Source organism: Pipistrellus hanaki (genome assembly GCF_964339955.1).
Source record: "Pipistrellus hanaki genome assembly, contig: scaffold_23, whole genome shotgun sequence".
Lineage (NCBI taxonomy): Eukaryota > Metazoa > Chordata > Mammalia > Chiroptera > Vespertilionidae > Pipistrellus > Pipistrellus hanaki.
This window is the reverse complement of record NW_028182304.1, coordinates 7,674,382-7,695,967: the sequence shown is the minus strand read 5'-3', so window position 1 is coordinate 7,695,967 and position 21,586 is coordinate 7,674,382. Positions and strand designations below refer to the sequence as shown.

The 21,586-nt window shown below is 45.9% G+C and overlaps 1 protein-coding gene and 1 long non-coding RNA gene across 2 annotated transcripts; one reads left to right on the top strand and one right to left on the bottom strand.

Annotated features, from left to right (window-relative positions):
• The first annotated feature begins 1,037 nt into the window (after positions 1-1,037).
• Positions 1,038-20,350, top strand: LOC311615874 (endophilin-A3-like). The gene is made up of 6 exons (XM_084906999.1): positions 1,038-1,086; positions 1,730-1,846; positions 11,067-11,199; positions 14,161-14,182; positions 14,813-14,940; positions 16,104-20,350. The coding sequence occupies exons 2-6, from the start codon at positions 1,748-1,750 to the stop codon at positions 16,202-16,204; spliced, it is 483 nt and encodes a 160-aa protein (XP_084763125.1). The 5' UTR covers positions 1,038-1,086; positions 1,730-1,747; the 3' UTR covers positions 16,205-20,350.
• On the bottom strand, positions 5,307-7,615 carry LOC311615890. The gene is made up of 2 exons (XR_014793819.1): positions 5,807-7,615; positions 5,307-5,757 (listed from the first exon to the last, which is right to left on the bottom strand). It is a non-coding gene; the product is annotated as an uncharacterized lncRNA (long non-coding RNA).
• Positions 20,351-21,586: the final 1,236 nt, after the last annotated feature.

Below are 21,586 nucleotides of genomic sequence, written 5' to 3'. Positions count from 1 at the left end.
TCAGTGGTTCCTAGATGTAACAATAAGGTAAGAGAAAACTAGATTTTGGAGATGGTGAACTATAATTTTGGAAAAGAAGGTTATTAGGAAAAAATTTATCCACAATACAGCATATTTGCATTTCCATTGACATAGTGCCTCTGGGAAGGAAGCTGTGTGAGATGAGTGTTGTTCAAGGAACTATGTGCAGCAGGTAATACAAAGCAATCGCCTCACCAATTGGGATTGGGATCAAAAGGGTGACGTGTGATGCTATGTTTTTAGTGTCTTAGAGGAATAATCTGAAGGACTACAATGCTATTTCCTGAGAAAACAGTATGAAATCACTCACACTGTCTTTATGGCCAATATCCCTCACTAACCTATGCTTTTGACACCCAATCTATCGATAAGAGGCAGTGTGGCCTACATGGGAGAGCCCAAGCTCAGGTATCTTCTATCTACTCAACTGCCCTAATTGTTGTTGGAAGAAAAATATCAACACGAATATAAGAAGGCAGTTTCTTTCATGGAATGAAGGCCTGGCATTTTCTCAAATGTGAAGAGTGGAAAGAGCAGATGGATTTGGAGGGTGGGTAGTAGTGGGTATAATATTGGGAGTGACTCTGATCATGAGTTGTACTGTCCCCATTATGACAGGATGTGAACTTTGAGGACATGGTCATTACCTTCTCTCAGGAGGAATAGGGGTTCCTTGATGAGGCTCAGAGACTTTTGTACTGCAATGTCATGCTGGAAGTGTTTGCACTTGTATCATCTGAAGGTAAGATCTTCATGTTGTCCAGTGTCCTGAGGTGATGATTTCTCTTCCTTTATTCCTGAAGCATAGCTTTCTCTCTCCCACAGCTAGAACATTGCCTCTGCTACAGTAATTTCCCCCACTGTCCTGTCAAATGTGCTGTGGCTGCCAGCCTAGTCAAAGGACTCCACGATCATCCATAACACCTGTTATCTCAAAAAGTACATTAAGTGTTAGGGAGTCAGGTGTCTTGCAGTGAGCTTAATGGGTCTCAGTTTGCACTTTCTCTTCATGGGAAACTAACAGTGTCCACATGCATGGCTTCAACTTCAACACTCTTTCTCTAGGTAAGGGTTCTTTGTGGCAGCTTCTACCATGTTACAGTTTTTATCAACATGAACCATGGGCTGTTCTTGTAAGGCCCCCATTCAAATGCTGTAATATTTTCTTCCCTGAATACTATAGCAAGCTGTGTGGCTCACGCCCAGTGCTGACTGCTCACTACTTCATCACCTGTACCTCTGCACTGGTACCTCTGCAGTATTCTGCAACATTGGCTTGCACATGTGTTATGAGTTGCACTTACATATGTGCTAAAGAATTTTCAAAACTTACTACTCCTTTATTGATTTTTACTTGAAGTAAGATGGGACCAACCTCTTTCCCATCTCTCTCGGTCCCCAACAGATAAGTCATGGTGAATGCTGTTAGGTAAAGGATGAGCTGGAGATCCATATTCTAATCCATATGGTGCTTCCCATGTTTGTATCATACTTCTGTTGAGACCTCCGTGTCTTGGGATTTTCATTAGCCCAAAAAAGTCACAAGAGCCTCTTTTTTTTTAAGAGCCTCTTATTCATTCTTCCTGCACATCTTTTATATTCAAATAATTTCATGGAACCAACGTGTAATGTGTAACACACTTTTACAATGAGACTTCCCCCTGTCACACAGTCATTATTCATTTTCTCACCATTTCTCACTTTTCAGGTTGCTGGCATAAAATGGATGATGAGGAGTCCTGTTCTGAGCATAGTGTATCTATACAAGGAGAGTCACAGGACAGGGCTTCTAAGACAGCTCCAGCCACCCAGAGGACCCTTCTGTGTAAGTGGTGTTTCTCTGTGTTACAACATATTTTTCACCTAACTGGTTCACATTCAACGTACTTTGAGCAGAAAGCCTTCTGTAGTGATACATGTGTTGGAGACTTATGTTTCAGTGCATACCCTCACCAGCACCAGAGGAATGAATGTGGAGAGGAGGCCTGGAAACAAGGTATGGACAGGGCATCCTATATGAGCAGGTACAGCTTCTGCTTATCCATGGTGCCTTCAACTAGCAGGGAGATTGGGGAAGATTTGCACTTTACCTTGGAGCTTCACCAGCACCAGGCCACTCAACATCAAGGAGCTACACTGTGATAGTGAGGTTTTACAGGAATTTCCTGATTGTAAAAGTGATCACCAGTGTGGTGACTGTGAAAATGCTGCAAGCCACATCCTGAAAGCTGTTCAATGTCAAGGTGAATTTTCTGGAGAAGTGATTTATGAGTGTAAGAGATGTAGGAAAGTATTTAGACGATTCTTTAACCTCATTGGACATAAGAGAGTTCATCCTGGAAAAGAGATGTATGAGTGTAGTGAATGTGGGGTTTTGTTCCGTCGAAGAGCTCACCTCACTGTACACCTTGGACTTCACACTGGAGAGAAGCCATATGAGCATACTGAATGTGGGAAGTCTTTTATACAAAAATGTAACCTTATTAAACATCAGAGAATTTACACTGGAGAGAAGCAATATGAGTGTAATGAATGTGGGAAGTCTTTTAGCCAAAAATCAATTCTTATTACACACCAGAAAGTTCACACTGGAGAGGAGCCATATGAGCGTACTGAATGTGGGAAGTTCTTCAGTCAAAAAAGTACATTAATTAAACACCAGAGAGTTCACACTGGAGAAAAGCCATACGAATGGTAATGAATGTGGGAAGCCCATAAGCCAAAAATCTAGTCTTATTAATCATCTGAAAGTTCACACTGGAGAAGAGTGTTAAATGTGCAGGAATATTTTATTTTATTCACTTAGAATAACACAAAAGGTGACTGTTTGAGACCTATTTTTTTTTTATATCTTAAACTTTTTAATGGAACATACAGTGTACTATATTCCTCATGTGTTTCCAGTACAAGTAAGGATTGAAGGACATGCCCAGAACTACTACCTGATACATTTGTAGCTGAAGAGACTTTTTTATTGAATTATGCTTTTATGAATTCTTTTACTTTCTAATTCACCAACCTGTAAATTGCTTACTGAACTCTGTCTGGTTTATGATTTTTTAGTAAGGATATTTTTCTCTAGTACCTTAATTTTTTTATTTTATTTTTTATTTTCACTTCTAGGGATGATTGTCAAGCACAATTATGATACATCATCATAGAGTTAACAGCTATTGTTTGGAGTTAACAGATATTGTTTGAATCCCAACCTTTCTGTGCTTTTGGAGGGACAGCATAATAACAGAAAATTACGCTTTGACCAATATTGGCTTATAGTGCATTGCTGCCCAAGGCCTTGAAAGAAAGACTACTTGACTTTGTGGTTCCAGTTTTGCATGTTTGATCACTGCACAAATGGGGATGTAGGAGGCATCTGATTTCTTCTCTCTCTCTCATATTGATGTCACTCTCAATATCTCTCTTCTTCTCCCCCTTTTCTCGCTCTCTCTCTCTTGTTCTCTCTCTCGCTCGCTCTCTCGCTCTCTCTCTCTCTCTCTCTCAAAATATTCTCAGATGAGGATTATCAAAAAATCCAAACATTCACTCTGGTGCCCTGAGATGAGGTCTCTGCCTGTACAGCCTAACTTTATTCACTCTTTCATGCCTTTGCCTGGGACATTCCCACTATAGCTGGGCACACTGTGCCCTTCCCAGGGTTCGGAAGAGAGGAGGCCCAGTCAAAGCACGGGGGGAATTGGGATTCTGTGTCTGTCTGAGATGTGCTGGCCAGGGCTCTCCTATTTCCATCCAGAGTGCATCTCCCCACCCCCTAGGCACCTTCCTGCTGCAAATGAACCCACTTCTGTATCTGGGAGAAGCCCGTTGGTGCTTTGGACCCCAAAATCAGTTCATCTTTAGAGGCCTGCCTCCAACAACCCACTCACACCCCTGAGACCCTCTTGTACTTAAGTTTCTTTTCCATTTTAGGGATTATTTTGCTCTTTGATTTTATCACAAATAAAGCACTCCTCTCCTCTCCCCCTTACCCAAACAGTCCTGGAGGTAGCGTGCATGCTACAGGAGATGGTGCTGTATATTTTGAGTGGTGAGAACAAGCTGCAATACAAGCATTTCCAGAAGGAGAGGGTTTGTCTCAATATAAGTCCACGTTCTGAGGTTGAGATGTGGTTGGTATAACCCCTCCCTAAGTTTTTCCTTTGCATAGAAGACCTCAAATGAGGCGATAGTTTTTGGATTATGGGGAATAGTGTGCTGCCAGGGTATGTGGTTGAGGGGCAGAGAGGTTGGGTTCCTGTGAACATCCTTTTGCCACCTCATCGGCCAGGTTGTTTGAGTGGGTGGGCTGAGGGAAGCTTTAGGGATGAGAACTTGGATCAGGTTGGATGGAGGGTCAGCAGCCATGGGTGAGCATAATGGACAAATATAAAGACCGAAGCTGTAGATACTGTTAAGCCCAACTGTTTCAGGTGGTATAAATGCAGAGTCCTCTGTCCTTGGGAACTGGCATCTAGTGGAAGACAGTCCACAAAGAATGGAGGACAGTCCACAAATCCTGCTGTGACTGGTAACAGCAGTATGGGGGAAGGTGAAACTAGAGTTGGTCAGTGGGGATTTCACTGAAGAGTTCTGTGAAGGGCTGGCAGGCTCCAGGTGGTACCCTGCAGGGAGCATGCCCTGTGCATTTGCAAGCTGTATGGAAATCTGGCTGCTTTGAACATCAAGGATCAGAAAGTGGTAAAAATAAATAAATAAATAAAAAATAAAAATGGTGGCCAATTAAGCAGTAGTATTGTGAATCTCATCCTGAGCCCGATTAAAAATACAACTAAATCAAAGAACATCCACTTGTATTAACAAATTAGATGCAGTTGAGCAAACCATTTACAACTCGGAAGGGCAGATGAGAATGTCAAGAACTGGGAAGTGGACTTTCCAGGGACAGCAAGCCAGTGGGTCAAGAGGGTGAGCAGAATGCAGTGTTGCACCAAAGCTGTTTCCCTCACGAGGTGGGTAACATCCAAATGCATAATGGAAAAGCCACAGGGCAGCTGGCTGCTGGGGAAACCGGACCAAAGGCAAAAGCCCTGAAAGGCTGCCCCCTGAAAGGAGGGCCATACAGCAAAGTGCTGGGGAGAGACAAAAATGCAGTTTCATTGTTCTGGTTTGGTTTTGTCTTTGCTTTCATTCTCTAAACCCAGAACACATGACTTTTCTATTGCAAACACTCACCTGGGGCTTTGGAGCTGGGAGAGAGGCACAGGTTTAAGGTGCCTGAGGAGGAAAGCAGGACAGGGAGACATAGCCAAGAGTCCTGCATTGGGACATTCTTTTTTTTTTTTTTTAAGTTTTTATTTTTCAAATTGTTATGTAAGTCTCCTTCACCCCTTCCCATTGACCTCTATCTACTTGCTCCTACCCAAAAGCACATGCCCTCACCCTTTTGCTATCTATGCCAACTGGTTATGCTCATGCAAGCATACCAGTCCTTCGGTTGATCTATGACACCCTCCCCTCCTGGGCCTTCACTCTTGGTTTAGATGGTCTGTTCAATGCTTCTGTGACAGTGGCTCTATTTTTGTGCATCAGTTTATGTTCATTATATTGCACAAATGAGTAAGGTCATGTGATATTTATCTATCTCTGATGGTTTTATTTCCCTTAGCATAATGCTGTATGGGTCCATTGATGCTGTTGCAAATAATAAGATTTCCTCCTTTTTTACAACAGCATAATATTCCCTTCTGTGGATGCACCACAGGTTTTTAATCAACTCATCTGCTGATGGGCATTTAGGCTGTTTCCAAATTGCAGCTCTTATAACTACCATTGTGCTGCTATGAACATAGGTGGGCATATATGCTTTCTGATTGGTGTTTCTGACTTTTGGGGATATAGTGCTAGAAGTGTGACATACTTAATCTTTCAAACCTAAGTGGCCAATTTTCCCCAGAAGAGCTATCCTGTCCTAGTAGACTCAGGGAAGCAGATACTTCCTGCCACACCCTGCATTTTGAGCTTAACCAAAAAAAAAAAAGGCAGAGGCCAAGTTTATGGGTCTGAATAGTCCCAAAGAGCCTTCAGTGTCTGTATAGGAAGAGGGACTAGTCCATCCTTTTATTCTTGGAATCATATCTAATAAAAGAGCAATATGCAAATTAACCTTCACTTCACTACAACTACAAGCCACGCCCATCAGTCAATCTGGACCAATATGCAAATTAACCCAAAGAAGATGGCTGCAGCCAAAGAGAGAGATCAGAAGGGAGGCTTGATGTTCGCATGCCAGGAGGGGAGGAGAGGATGCAGCACGCACTGGAGGCCTGCAGTTGCAAAGATCCACAAATCCCTGTGTCGCAGCCTGGAGGAAGTCAATCAGGTCCACCGTGGTGGCTCTACCTGCACTCGCGCACCTTCTGGGACTTGCACAGCCACTCCTCGGCACTGATGACCTGCAGGCACTACTTCCACTTGGCCCACAAGCTCCACTTGGCACAGTTACCCCTGCCACCATTGCCATGTGGGGAATACATGCTGCCCCCCAGTGACCCACCTCCTCTGCTGAGAGGCTCTTCCAGTGTGCTGTACACAGGCCCAGAGTAGCCTGGGTGGGGCAGGATGCCTGCCAGTTCTGCCCTCTGGCTGCTTTGCACCTGCATGTGTTGCCCATGTCCAGTGTTTGCTGGCCAAGGCTATGAAGGCAGGCATCTTTCCGCACCTTGCCCACTGGCCTCTCTGTGTCTGAACACGCTGCCCATGGACCTGGAGCCAGGTGCCTGGCTTCCTTGCCTTCGGCAGTGCTCTCTGGGCTGGTAGGCGGCCTCCCGCCCCACCCACTGGCATCCCCGCACCTCTGAGTGCTGCCCACAAAGACCAGAGCAGCCAGGACGGGGCAGGTGCCTGCCTTCCTTGCCTTGCCGAAGAACCTAGGAGTCCCACCCACCCCCAGCCACTTGGTGCCTGCACCCTAGGCCTGGGGGCATTCTGGCACCCAGGACACTCAGGGCCTACGTGCAGGCCTACAGGCTAGAAGGAGCCTGGGTCACCAGGATGTTCCCAGGACCTAGGCCAATCCCTGCCTGCATATGCAAAATAACCTGCTAAAGATGGTGGGTTAATTTGCATACTCCTGATTGGCTGGTGAGCATAGTGAATGTATGCTCAACTTACATGTTTCTCTTTAATTATATAGGAGATACACACACACACACACACACATATTCTCTGCAATATTACATAATTCTCAGCAATATTTAGGAAAACTCCAACAGACTTCAAAAGAGCCATGTGCTATTAAGAATAAAATTTTATACACTGGTGTCATTTGTTGTAAGACTGAGGTCTAAATGGAACCACCAGAGGAAAGATGGCAACAGAATAGACAGACATGCCCTGAGCCTTGTCCCGGAGCAGGTAGAGTGAGTAGGTGAAACGAGTGGAATTCAGCCCAAATTTGGCGAGGAGATGCAGTTGGTGAGATAGTTCGCACCGGGGAAGGGCAGAGGTCCCCTGGATATAGGTAAAATCAGGGATCTAGGCAAGAGAATCTGCCAAGCCTCTGTGGCTAGAAGGTCAAGGGGAATCTACAGGGTGCCAGGCCGAATCCCTGATGACAGGCACAGCATCTATCTGTGAAGGAAAAAAAAAAGAGAGAGAGAGAGAGAAAGGGGACCATGGACTGTGGGAGGTGGTAGATTTGGGATTGGAGTTTGGAGTTTGGATCTGAGCTCAGCGGCAGCTCTGAAAGGCTGGCCGGACCTTACAGTGCCTAAAGAGAGGAGCTGGTGAGGACAAGGTCCCTCCTTGCACTGGGGCCTGTGCCTTTCCCCACTGAACCTGGTCCATGGGACCTTTCAGATACAAACACTTAGCCGTGGCTGAGGGGCAGGAGGAGGTGTGGGCTTGTGGAATCTGGGGAGAGTAGGCGGCAGTCCAGGGGAGGTAGTAGTGGTCTAGTGCTGAGTCATAGCTAAGCCTCCATCACTATTTTCTCCTGAGAGATAGCCTCCTGTCTCCGGGCAACCAATATAGCCACACCCAGATCACACCTTGAATAATACAAGGAATCTGAATACTCCCTGAGGACATAGGACGGGCCTAAAGAGGAAGCTTTATCCCCAGTAACGGAAACTGACAGGGCCTTTGGAGGTCAGATGCCTCAAAGATGCTGACCTGCTGGGCGTGGCTTGGATACTGGGCTCAACCAGGTTGCTCCATGCCCTGTGTCTGGCCTGAGTCATGGACATCTGGTTCCTGTGCAAAATTACCCTGTCAGCAGCACACCCAGGGAGCTGGGTCTCTGGTCTGGTGACCTATTCAGGGGACTGAGTGGGCTGTTGATGGCTCCTTGGAAATAGTTGTGAGCTTCCTCTCTCTCTCTCTCTCTCTCTCTCTCTCTCTCTCTCTCTCTCTCTCTCGTTAATTCTCAATTGAGGATATTTTTCCATTGATTTTTGAGAGTGGAATGGTTGCCTCCAGCACACATCCAGACTAGGGCTGGGAACCTGCAACCAGGTACATGCTCTTCACTGGAATGGAACCCTGTACCTTTCAGTCCACTGGCGGATGCTCTATCCACTGAGCCACACCAACAAGGCCTAGAGATGGTTGCTCTCCATGCAGGTGACATTGGGCTCAATGTTCCTGGGAGACGAGCAAAATATTGATGATCAGACAGTGACACAGTAGCCAGGACTCCAGGCAGATGGCGCCCAGAGCATGGCATGGGGACAGAAGGAACCACCCAGCAGCCCTGGGCCTCTTCCTCCAAGCCAGGTCCCTAGGTCTGTTTGCTCCCCCCATAGGCGCCTCTTGGAGCGTCCCTTGCCCAATGGCGCCAGAGGGGGCACTGTTGCCTGTGAGTGAGACCAGGTAAAGTCCCAGAAGGGCTGGTAAGAGGTGCCTGTCTCCCCACCCAGGACCATCCCACATCCAGGCGCATCTCAGCTTGTGCGCACCCCAAAGCACAGTGTGACCCTGTGCCCAGCTTCCCAGGCTGGTCCTCAGGGTCCCCAGGCAACAATGTAAGGGGGCGGTGCCAGCTGCTTCATTTGCATACGCCTGGACTTGGCCAATGGGCAGCGTGGGTGGAGGGCGGGGAAGAGTGACCACAGCCCAGGCATCGCCATAGCCCAGGCCCTGGAGGCAGGCGCCCCGGAGCCCTGCTCCACGCGGGGACGGACCCTGGTGCCCATTTCCTGGCGCGGAGGGCCTGCCTGGCTGGCCCAGCGCAGAGACCATGCTGCTCCGGGGGTGCCAGGCCCTGTTGTCGGTGGGGAGACTGAGGAAGCAGTTACTCAAAGCCAGCAAGGTGGGGGGCGGACCTCAGGGCTCCAGATCTGCCCACCTACAAGTGCTTGGGGGTGGAGGAGGGTCTGGAGGAGGACAACGTGGCCATTGGCACGTTCTCTGCATGCAGAAGGGGAGCGACCAGGGACCCAGCTCGTACACCCGCCCCCCCACACCCCCCATCCCACGCAGGGAGTGCGGGTTCCCGGGCGCATATGCGGGCCGAGGACCCTGCGACCTGCCCCCTTCGGGCTTGGCGCTCCCCGCGCATGGGCCTAGTGATGGACCTGCAGGACTGGGGGCCAGGGTTCCCCCCTACCTGCCTTCCTTCCCTTCCGTCTCTTCAGGTCTGCCTGGCCTGGCCCCCAGGTCCCGGGACACCTAGACAGAGTAGTCAATAGTGTTAGACACGCCCCCACGCACACACACAGGATAGCAGAGGACAAGACTGGGGCGGCCTGGAGAGCTTCCTGGAGGAGGAGGCTATGAAGTAGGAGGAGCAATTGGGGGTTGGTTGGGGGCTGGGAGGAAAGGAAGAAGAGCTTTCTGTGCTGAGGAAACAGGAAAATTGACTTGCAGGCCTGATATTGGTGTGTGGACACTGTTGTGTGTGGACAAACCAATTTGTATTCCAATCCTGCAGCCTCTTCCTGTCACTGCAGGGCTCACTCTGTAAAACCCGTCCTATCCCTGCTCCCCTGGACCTGCCCTTGTCTCTCCCCACAGCCCCCCAATGTTGCTAAAACCAGGTGAGGGACATCCTTTAGAATACACATTCCTGAGGTCTCACCCTGCACCTCCCACAAATTGGCTCTCGAAAAGCTGCTGGGATGAGCGGCTTCTCCTTGTTGTCTCAGTCTGAGGCCTAGGCCCTCTCTTCCCTCAATCTCTCCTCTCCTCTGGATGCTGCCTGGGGGATGTCGGGGTTCCGGCTGGGGGCCCTGGGTGGACAGGGCTGCCCTTCAGGGAGACGGTCCTACAGGAGGGTCTATGGGAAGGGGAGATGGATTCCCTGCTGATCCTGAGCACTCTGAGGAGTCTCTGAGGGCAGGCGCATCTGCTGACCTGGGACACAGGCTGTGAGGCCAAGACAAGGGCTGCAGCCTAAATAGGATTTAAAAATATCAGTGCAGACCTTATTGGTCTGGCTCAGTGGGTAGAGTGACGACCTGCACACTGAAGGGTCCAGGGTTCCATTCCTGGCCAGGACACATGCCTGGGTGCTGGATCCACAGTGTGGGGCGTACAGGAGGCAGCTGATCCATGATTCTCTCTCATCATTGATGTTTCTCTCTCCCTCTCCCTTTCTGTCTGAAGCCAATAAAAATACATGTATAAAACAATGAACAGCCGAAACCGGTTTGGCTCAGTGGATAGAGTGTCGGCCTGCTGACTGAAAGGTTCCAGGTTTGATTCTGGTCAAGGGCATGTACCCTGGTTGCGGGCGCATCCCCTGTTGGAGGTGTGCAAAGGCAGCTGATGGATGTTTCTCATTGATGTTTCTAGCTTTCTATCCCTCTCTCTTCCTCTCTGTAAAAACTCAATAAAATATATTGTTTAAAAAATCAAACAATGAATGCATAAACAAGTGAAACAAAACGATGTTTATCTTTCCCTTTCTCTCTAAAATCAATGAATATATAAAAAATGAACAAGGAAATTAAAACAAAAAAGGCTGAATCTGAGAGTGGTGTGTGTGTGTGTGTGTGTGTATGTGGGTGTAAAAGAGAGATAATTAGTGTCAGATACTTTGATCACAAATCAATGTATATTATACTTATTTGTCTTTATTTCCGCAGATAATTAGTGAAAAAATAAATGGCATTGAAGGCATGAAACTAGATGACCACTTTCTTGTCATGGAAAGGATAAGAGCATTTTTATGTCAATTCTGTGAAGAATGTGAGTCTGATCACATGATCTCACTCCGATGTGGAGTCTAAGTAACAAAATACCAAACTGATGATCGAAGTGAATGTATGGAAGCAGGGAACAGAGTGTGGAACCTCGGAGGGAAGGCAAGGGAGGTAATCAGACAAGGACCTTGCATGCATCTGTGCATGGCCCAGGAACACAGACAATGGGGTGGTGAGGGCCTAGGTCAGTGGGCAGCAGTGGGCTGGAGGGGAAAAAGAGGAGAAAAAGTGGACATAAGTAATAATTTCAACAATACGAATTCTTTTTAAAAAGAGAGAAAGAAATCTAGGGAAACATTTTTTTAAAGGAAACAAATTTGCCTGTAGTTGTGAGATGAGACACACCAATACTATGAAGAGAGTGGAGTCTAGGATGCTCATACACAGGTGTGGATCCTGTGACCCAAAAGGCAGATTTTTTCCCAGGTCTAAGCCCAAATGAGGACCCTTGATTATGAAGGAGCCTGGATATAGCTCACTGGTTCCCTCTAGTGGATAAAATTCAGAATGCTTGCTATATACTAGAGGCCCTGTGCACAAAATTCGTGCAAGGTTAGGTGGCCCAGGCCTGGCTGGTGAATGAGGCTAATCGGTGGGGTGATGGGGAAGGGGCTTCCACTGGCACCCGCCTTGGCTGGCTTGGGGTCTGTGGACTGGGAGCAGCTCCTTCATTGAGCATCTGCTCCCTGGTGGTCAGTGCGCATCATAGCGACTGGTCATTCCGCCAGTTGTTTCACCTTTTGATCGATTTGCATATTAGGCCTTTATTATATCAGATATGCATTTTTTTATTGACTTCAGAGCAGAAAGGAGAGGGAGATAGAAACATCAATGATGAAAGAGAATCATAGATTGGCTGCCTCCTGCACGCCCCTCACTGGGGATCAAGCCCATGACCCAGGCATGTGCCCTGACCTGCATCATGGCCTCGAATTTGACCAGGAATCAAACTGTGACCTCCTCATTCATAAGCTGATGCTCAATCACTGAGGCACACCGGCTGGGCAAATTGGTCAGTCTTGGCAAGCAATTAAAAAGCCCCAGCATGTGGTTATGTGCCTTGGAGAGTCAGAATGTATTATATTTCGAGTCTGAGATCCTCATATGGATGCATATTTAGGGCCCCTGGCTGTGTCTCCTGGGCATGACAGCTGAGTAAAGCATCATCAGATCCTGGTGCTCCCCTCAACTGGCCTGAGTGCCTGCGTGGGTGTGTTCGTCTTTTCTTACTATGACACAGGGTGACACCCAGAGCGCTGATCACATGGCATTTCTGTTATGGGGAACATCCGTACATGAGAAAGCATTGGAGGATTACAATGGGACTCCATTTTTTTTTTTTAATACGTTTCGCCTGGATGGTGTTGCTCAGTGGTTGAGTATCAACCTATGAACCAGCTCATGGTTTGATTCCTGGTCAGGGAACATGCCCAGTTTACGGGCTCGATATCCTGTGTGTAGCATGCAGGAGACAGCCAATCCATGATTGTCTCTCATCAGAGATGTTTCTGTCTCTCCCTCTCCTTCCTCTCTGAAATCAATAAAAAGATCCTATATAATAAAAGGGTAATGTGCAAATTGACCAAATGGCTGAACGACTGGTCGCTATGACATGTACTGTCAGCCAGGGGGCAGACGCTCAATGCAGTAGCTGCCCCCTAGTGGTCAATGTGCTCCCACAGGAGAGTGCCACTCAGGCAGAAGCCACGCTCACAACTGGCCAGCCTCTCCCACCTCCTTGGCAGCACTAAGGATATCTGACTGCCAGCTAAGGGGGCCTAAGCCAGTCAGACATTCCCCAACGGCTGCCAGACTGTGAAAGGGTGCAGGCTGGACTGAGGCCCCATCCCCCTCAGTGCACAGATGTCCTACACCAGGTCTCAGGTCTCTAGTATATATATATATATATATATATATATATATATATATATATATATATATATGTATGTATATATGTATGTATGTATATGTATATGTATATGTATATGTATATGTATATGTATATGTATATATATATAATGTGTTTCTTTTAATCCTCGCCCAAGGAAATGTTTTATTGATTTTATTTTATTTTTTAAAATATATTTTATTGAGTTTTTACAGAGAGGAAGAGAGAGGGATAGAAAGTTAGAGACATCGATTAGAGAGAATCATCCATCAGCTGCCTCTTGCAAACCCCTCAATGGGGATGTGCCCGCAACCAAGGTACATGCCCTTGACCGGAATCGAACCTGGGACCCTTCAGTCCGCAAGCCAATGCTCTGTCCACTGAGCCAAACCGGTTTCAGCTGTTTTATTGATTTTAGAAAGAAAGGAAGAGGGAGAGTAAGAGAGAAACATCGACATGAGAAAAACATCTGGCTGCCTCCCATATGCACCCTTAACCAGGGATTGAACCCCTTATCTTTTGGTGTCCAGGGTGATGTACCAACACACTGTGCCACCCGGCCAGGGCATGTTGAGATTCTGAATAGAAATGATTATGACGTTGTCCCTGGTCCCTTGTATGGAGCATCCCTGGGGCCCCACATGTCCTCTGTCTCCTTCCCTTTATCACGGGAGGAAATCAAGTCTCTGTGTCCTTTCCTGCGAATTCATCATTTGTCAGTCACCAACGTTTTATGTGCTTTTTTTTTAGAAAGTAGATCTCACGAATCAAGCTGTTGCAGAAATTGTTTTGAAAGCCACAGAATACCTTCAGCCCAATCCAGGTAACATGGGACAAGGTCTGGAACTGTCTCTTGCCCATTCATGGTGACCCTCGCTGAACCACCCACATCAGCTGGGCCCTCCCTTGATGTGATCTAGAAGCAACGCCCTTGGGGGTCCCAATCCTGAAATGTGGTTTAGGGTTTTTTTTAAAAAATATATTTTTATTTATTTTAGAGAGGAAGGGTGAGGGAGAGGGAGAGAGAGAGAAATATTGATGTGGGATAGACACATGGACCCGTTGCCTCCTGTTACATGCCCGGACCAGGGCTGAGGAACCTGCAACCAAGGTACGTGCCCTTGACCAGAATCAAACCCAGAACTCTTCAGTCTTCAGGCCAACACTGTATCCACTGAGCCAGACTGGCTACAGCTTAGTTACTTTTTAAAATATATTTTTATTGATTTCAGAGAGGAAGGGAGAGGGAGACAGAGACAGAAACATCGATGACGAGAGAGAATCATGGGCAGCTGCCTCCTGCATGCCCCCTACTGGGGATCAAGCCCACAACCCGGGCATGTGCCCTGACCAAAGTTATTTAACTCGGGACCCTTTTGTCCACAGGCTGATGCCCTATCCACTGAACCACACAGGCTAGGGATAAATTATTTTTCAGAGAGAGAGGAAGAGCAAGAGAGAGAGAGGTCCTGATGTAGCCTGGTTGTGATGTGTGCACAATTTCGGTTTCTCATGTGATTCAGCCACCAACCACTCTGCACCCATCTGGGTGACGCATGTGCCAATCACGGGAAAGACTAAATAGGTCACGGCAGACCTTCGGCACTCCGGGTCTCTGCCATGGTGCCGAGGGTGCCCTCAATGTTGCCTGCTGCGTGTGTTGCATACACTGTGTCTGTCCCTCTGCCCTGTCCACTGAAGGAATTACAAATGACCCTGTCTTGAAGCAAACAGAGTGAAGTGGGCATGCTGTCCCGATGTCGGAGATCCACAACCAGGGGAAGGCCCGGGAGTTCTCTAAGCCAGAGGGCCTGCTGGACAACTGCATGCTCAAGTACGGCCACGAGCTGGGTGAGGACTCCACCTTTGGTGAGTGCGCAGGGCCTGGAGGGCGGGCGGCCCGTATCGCCTGTAAGTTATACACCAAGACTTTCTTTTTCTCTTCTTTTCTTTATTGGATTGATTTCAGAGAGGAAAAGAGAGGGAGAGAGAGAAACATCAATGATGAAAGATAATCATGGATTGGCTGCCTCTTGCACGCCCCCTACTGGGATCCCAGGCATGTGCCCTGACCAGGCATTGAACCATGACCTCCTGGTTCCTAGGTTGATGCTCAACTCTGAGCCACACAGGCCCCCAGGGAGATGGTTGTTTGTTTGTTTGTTTGTGTTTTTGCACCTGAGGATATTTTTTCATTGATTTTTAGGGAGAGTGGAAGAGAGAGGGAGAGAAGAGAAACATGGATGTGAGAGAAACACATTGATTGGTTGCCTCCTTCATGAGCCCCAATCAGGGCCAAGGCCCACCCAACAAGCCTGCAACCTAGGTATGTGCCCTTGACCCAATCAAACCTGGGGACTCTGATCCGAAGGCCAATGTTCTATCCACTGAGCTTCATGGGGGATGTATTTTAAGAGAACCTGCAGCCTCACTGTGCACAACTTCGAGGAGACCTGCTTGCAAATTAATGCGGATTAACTGCTGCCCAGGTACTGGGGCTCATTCACTGTTCACCCTCGGCATGGCTGCCTGCTGGGAGCTCCCCGCAGGACACTGCCAGGCTTCCTCCACACCAGGGAGGATCCGGGCGCCTTACCCTCAGAATGATCCAGGGAGAGGCCCCCAGAGGACCTGGTAGCAAAAGCTGAGATGAGATGTGCATTCATTCCTATTGGCATCTTCATTGGTGGGTGCTGAGCCCTGAGGAGGACTCAATCCTTTTATTGTTTACAAAGAGGGACTTTGTTCTGCAGCTTTAAAAACCCTTACAGCCATTTTACAAAAACACATTGTGGTTTGTTTGTTGTATTATTTTTAATATATTTCATTGATTTTTTTTTTTTTTTTTTTTTTTTTTTTTTTTTACCGAGAGGAAGGGAGAGGGCGAGAGAGTAAGAAACATCGATAAGAGAAAAAAATTGGCCCTAGACTGAAATAGAACCCTGGACCTTTCAGTCTGCAGGCCGACACTCTACCCACTGAGCCACACCGCATTTGGCAACAAACCCTTTTAGTATGTGTTTCTGACTCAGGCGGTGCACTGATCAATATGGGTACTGCCATGAAGCTGATGGCGGAGGTGAAAGAATCCTTTGATATCAACGTCAGGGCAACCTTTATCGATCCACTCTAGTTAGTACATGATGAAGATTTAAAACAGATTTCGGTAAGTTTTCTTGGCTGTAAACCCCCCTCGTTGCTAATTAAAATGATGTTTGTAGTTAAAACCATGAGGACATGTCTGTAGGGAGCCAGCAAAAGCATAATCTTAGTGTGGACAGTGACACAGATAAGCATTCAGTGATTTTTAAAAATATATATTTTATTGATTTTCCACAGAGAGGAAGGAAGAGGAATAGAGAGCTAGAAACGTCGATGAGTGAGAAACGTTGACCAGCTGCCTCCTGCACACCTCCTGCCGGGGATGTGCCCACAACCAATGTACATGCCCTTGACCGGAATCGAAACTGGGACTATTCAGTCCGCAGACCGACACTCTATCCACTGAGCCAAACTGGTTTCGGCAGCACTCAGTGATGTTCACCTGGCCACCTGGGTGGGAGCCCCAGAGCCATGAGCCCTTTATCCTGTAGCAGTGTGTGTGAGTGTGTGTGTGTTTGTTTTAATGGTAAATATTTATTTATTTTAATCCTCATTCAAGGATATTTGTTCCATTTACCTTTTTTATTTTTATTTTTTAAAAATACTTTTATTTTTTTAAGTATATTTTTTTATTTTTTTAAATATATTTTATTGATTTTTTTACAGAGAGGAAGGGAGAGGGATAGAAAGCTAGAAACATCAATGAGAGAGAAACATCGATCAGTTGCTTCTTGCACACTCCCTACTGGATACGTACTTGCCCTTGACCGGAATCAAATTTGGGACCTTTGTGTCCACAGGCCAACACTCTATCCACTGAGCAAAACCAGTCAGGGCAAAATATTTTTATTTTTATTGATTTCAGAGTGGAAGGGAGCGGGAGAGAGAGAAAAACCAGTGATGAGAGAGAATCAATCATTAATCGGCTGCTTCTTGCATACTCCACCTGTGCCCTTGGCAGGATTTGAATCTGGAACTCTCCAATCCACAGGACAAAGCTGTAGCCACTGAGCCAAACCAGCTTAAGGCTGTTCCATTGGTTTTTAGAGAAAGTAGAAGAGAGAGGGAGAGACAGAGAGAAACATCGATGTAAGAAAAACACATTAGCTGGTTGCCTCCTGCTCACACCCTGACCAGTGCCACTGCTGGGGAGGGGCCTTCAACCGAGCTAAGTGCCCTTGACTGGAATGGAACGCAGGACCCTTAGGTCCACATGCCAATACTCTTTCCACTGAGTGGCACTGGCTAGGGCTATCCTGTGACTTATTGAAGCCAGTAATAAGCCAAGCTAAAGGTTCTTATTCGCACAGCCATTACTCAGAGCTAAGGATTCTTAAACTGTGAAGTGGGTTTTCAACGATGAAAATCAAAACATACTCATTGCATCTTTTAAATATATATATTTAAGACACAGAGAGAAACATCAATGATGAGAGAGAATCATTGATCCACTACCTCCTGCACATCCTCTACTAGGACTGAGCCCACAACCCAGGCATGTGCCCAGACCAGAAGTCTAAACTGTGACCTGTGTTTCCTGGGTGGATGCTTAAACACTGAGCCACACCGGCAGGGCCTCATTGCTTTTTTTGATACATGGCACAATTGGTCATTAATTTCCATGATTTGATTATATATTTGGAAATTTTTTTAAAATGGCCACATGGAACTCACACATAAGAGGGTGTGTGTGTTTCTTTCATGGTAGTGTTTACTCAACTCATTCTGTAATCGTTGGGGAACCTTATGGAAGATGTGTAATTACTCCAGAACAAGCAGGTCAAATTCAAAGCTAATATGGGCCAAACAAACAAGGTTTAAGTGTATGTGGGCCACAAAAAAAAAAAAAAAAAAAAAAAAAAAAAACCTTAAATTTTCATAGAAACATAGGTTTATTTTGATAGAGACATGCTTATTACAAAGGTCTGAAATAAATGAGTTATCATTAACATAAAATAATAGAACATTTTAATAAAAATTAGTATTTTCTTAAACGTTGACTCAGCAGACACTGGGTAACTGCACAAATGAATAAGTGTAATGCAAATAAACCCACTTTTCTTGTTCTCTGAAAGCAAGATATTTTTTGTTGCACACACCAAACAAGTCAGTCTAAGACTAAGAATGTGGCCATCGGCTGCTAAAAATTCCCTGCAAGTATTAGTGGAGAGAAATGCTGCCCTGACGCATAAGGCACATAAGAGAAATGAATGCAACATGGTGATAGTCATCAGTCATTAGTGAACATTGTAGTTCATTATTAAGAGTTGTCTATAGCAGTACATTGTAAAAATTAAGTTGCAAAATTTTTATTAAAATATTTCTTATATAACTTTATATTGGCTGGGCCTCAAAAATATTCATTGTGGAGAGAGAATCCAAGATGGCTGCACAGGTAAACACGTAACGGCAGCCACACACAACAATTTCAATAAAATACAACTAAAATATAAAATGGACATTACCCAGAACTACAGGAAAGTCAACTGACTGGAAATTCTACAATGAGAAGCAAGGAGAAAACTAGAAGGAAGAGCGGAGGAGCTGTAAAAGCCTAAGATGTGGAGACACGCTGCGCGCATGGAGAGGACGGAGCCGGAGAGTAGGGGGCGGCTGAGTGCCTGGCTGGCGTTCCCTAGCGGGAAGGAGATAAAAGCTCCAGACTGTGCTGAACCCCAGACCCGACAGCACTGAACCCCAGTTCTAGGCCAGACCCTGGGGACCCAGGCACATACAGAAAGAGCTGGGGCTGTGAGGCGGAACCCCGGGGGAGTGGCGAAAGGCAGAGCCCCCGGAGGCATGCACATTGTGCACAGAGAATGGACGGTTGGCTGTGCCACGGGATTGCCCTGGCGGGAAGGAGACAAAAGCTCCAGACTGCACTGAACGCCACCTCCAACTCCACTTCCAACTGAACTGAACCCCAGTTCCGGGCTCATTGGGGAAAAGATTAGACTGTTTGGTAGCAGGGGAAAATCGAGGACACCTTTCTCAGAGGTGCTTACAACGAGTACTGAAGGACCCTAAGGAACACTGAGACTCAGGAGCCTCATAGGGCAGGGCTGACGGAAGCCAAGGCTGTAGGCTCCACCCTGAAACTACATCCAAGCAGAACACAGAGACTTTTAAGGCTACCAACTCAGGGAAGCTGTGAAAATGCAGAGACAAGGAAAGAGATCACAGACGAAAGAAATGGAGGACAAAAAGCGACTGAATATAAAGTTCAAATCTACGCTTATAAGGTTTTTCAAGAATTTCCAAGAAAAGATCAATAAGACCTATGAGGATATGAAAAGGGATCAACTAGGATTAATAAGGAATCAACAAGAAATAATAAGGGATCAACAAGAAATAAAGAATACATTGTCTGAAAAAATATATATACACAGTCCTAAAAACAGAATGGAAGATCACAAGAATCAAGTCAAAGATTTGGAACATAAAAAGCCAGAAGACACTCCTCCGCAGAAGCAAGAAAGCAAGAGAATCCAGAAAGTTAAAGATAATGTAAGAAACCTCTGGGACAACTTCAAGCGAACCAACATCAGAATTATGGGGGTCCCAGAAGATGAGAGAGAGCAAGATATCAAAAACATACTGAAAGAAATAGTGACAGAAAACTTCCTCCACCTGGTGAAAGAATTAGACTTACAATTCCAGGATGCTCACAGAACTCCAAACAAAAGGAATCCAAAGATGACCACAGCAAGACACATCATAATTAAAATTCCAAGAGCAAAAGACAAAGAGAGAATATTAAAAGCAGCAAGAGAAAAGCAGGTAGTTACCTATAAAGGAGCATCCATAAGATTGTCAGCTGATTACTCAACAGAAACCATGCAGGCCAGACGGGAATGGCAAGAAATATTAAAGGTGATGAATAGTAAGAACCTACAGCGAAAGATAATCTATCCAGCAAAGCTATCACTCAGAATCGAAGGTCAGATAAAGAGCTTCACTAATAAAAAAAGCAAACCAGAATTATATGAATTGCTGAAGGGGGTTCTTTCAGAAGAGAAAGTAAATAAAGATAAAAATTATGAACAACAAATACGTAACTATAAACAAGTGAATCTAAAAACCAAGGAAATTTTAAAAATCTGATGAACAATATTAACTGTTGAATATAATAGAATCAGAGGTATGGAAGGGGAGTGAACTGACGATTCTTGGGGAAAAGGGGAGAGGGGGATGTGGGAAGAGACTGAACATAAACTGTGCACCTATGGATGAGGACAGTGGGGAGTGGGGAAAGGGCAGAGGGTGGGGTGGGAACCTGGTGGAGAAGAACAACGGTGGGGAGGGGGGGGGAGAGAGGAACATTTGTAATAGTATGAACAATAAAGATTTATAAAAAATAAATAAAAAATTTAAAAATTTTTTTAAAAAAATATTCATTGTGGGCCACATGTGGCCTGCAGAACATGAGTTTGACATGTTTGCTCTAGAAGATACTGGAGATTTGTATTTTTATCATCTACTTCTTAATAAGGATTCGACAGTAGTGCCGGAAGACATATCCATCCCTATTTTTGGTATAGTTAATTTGGTTGGAAATTACGGACATTAACTGGTGAGAGTACCTGTAAAAATCTTTGAAAATAGGATCTGAGTGACAATACTGTGTCATTATGTTCCATATTGACAGTCATCTGTCATCCATTCATCCATCCATTCATCCATCTATGTCATCATCCATCCATCCTTGCATCTACTCATCCATCCATCCTTCCATCCATCCATCCATCTATTTATGCTATTATCCCTCCATTCATCCATTTATCCATTCATTTATTTATGCTATCATCCCTCCATCCATCCATTCATCTCTTTATGCTATCATTCACCCATACATCCAATTTGTTCATTTATTCCTTAATAAAAGAAGCCTCTAATGAATGCTGAGGTGCCCACTAAAAAGTAAAGTACCTGGGTCCCTAAATGTAGACCAAGAAAAAGTAATGACCCTCCTTGTAGAAGCACGGCAGGCCTCCCTGGGCCATGTGCCGAGGTAGCAGCTCCAGGTCTGTCTCCTCTCCCTCAGCACCACCTGAAGAGGCTGGAGGGCCGCCACCTGGGCTACAATTATAAAGGGAGGCATGTTGGAAAGATCCCGATGATGAGATCACACTAGCAATAGAAAAGTTCAAGGAGTCCAAGGACGTGGCAGAGAGAAGCATGTTTCATTTTTTAGTATTGACCCCAAGCAGGAGACCCTCCTGGGAATGGAACATGGACTGTATATTTGTGGGGATTCTCTTGGAAGCTTTTGTTGTAAAAGTTTCCAGAAATCAGAATTTTTAAAAATTTATATACTGGTGGCCCAGTGCACAGGTTTTTGCACATTGAAAGGACATTAATTAGAAGAAAGATTCCTGTGATACTTACATTACTGAAAAAAATTAAATGTCAA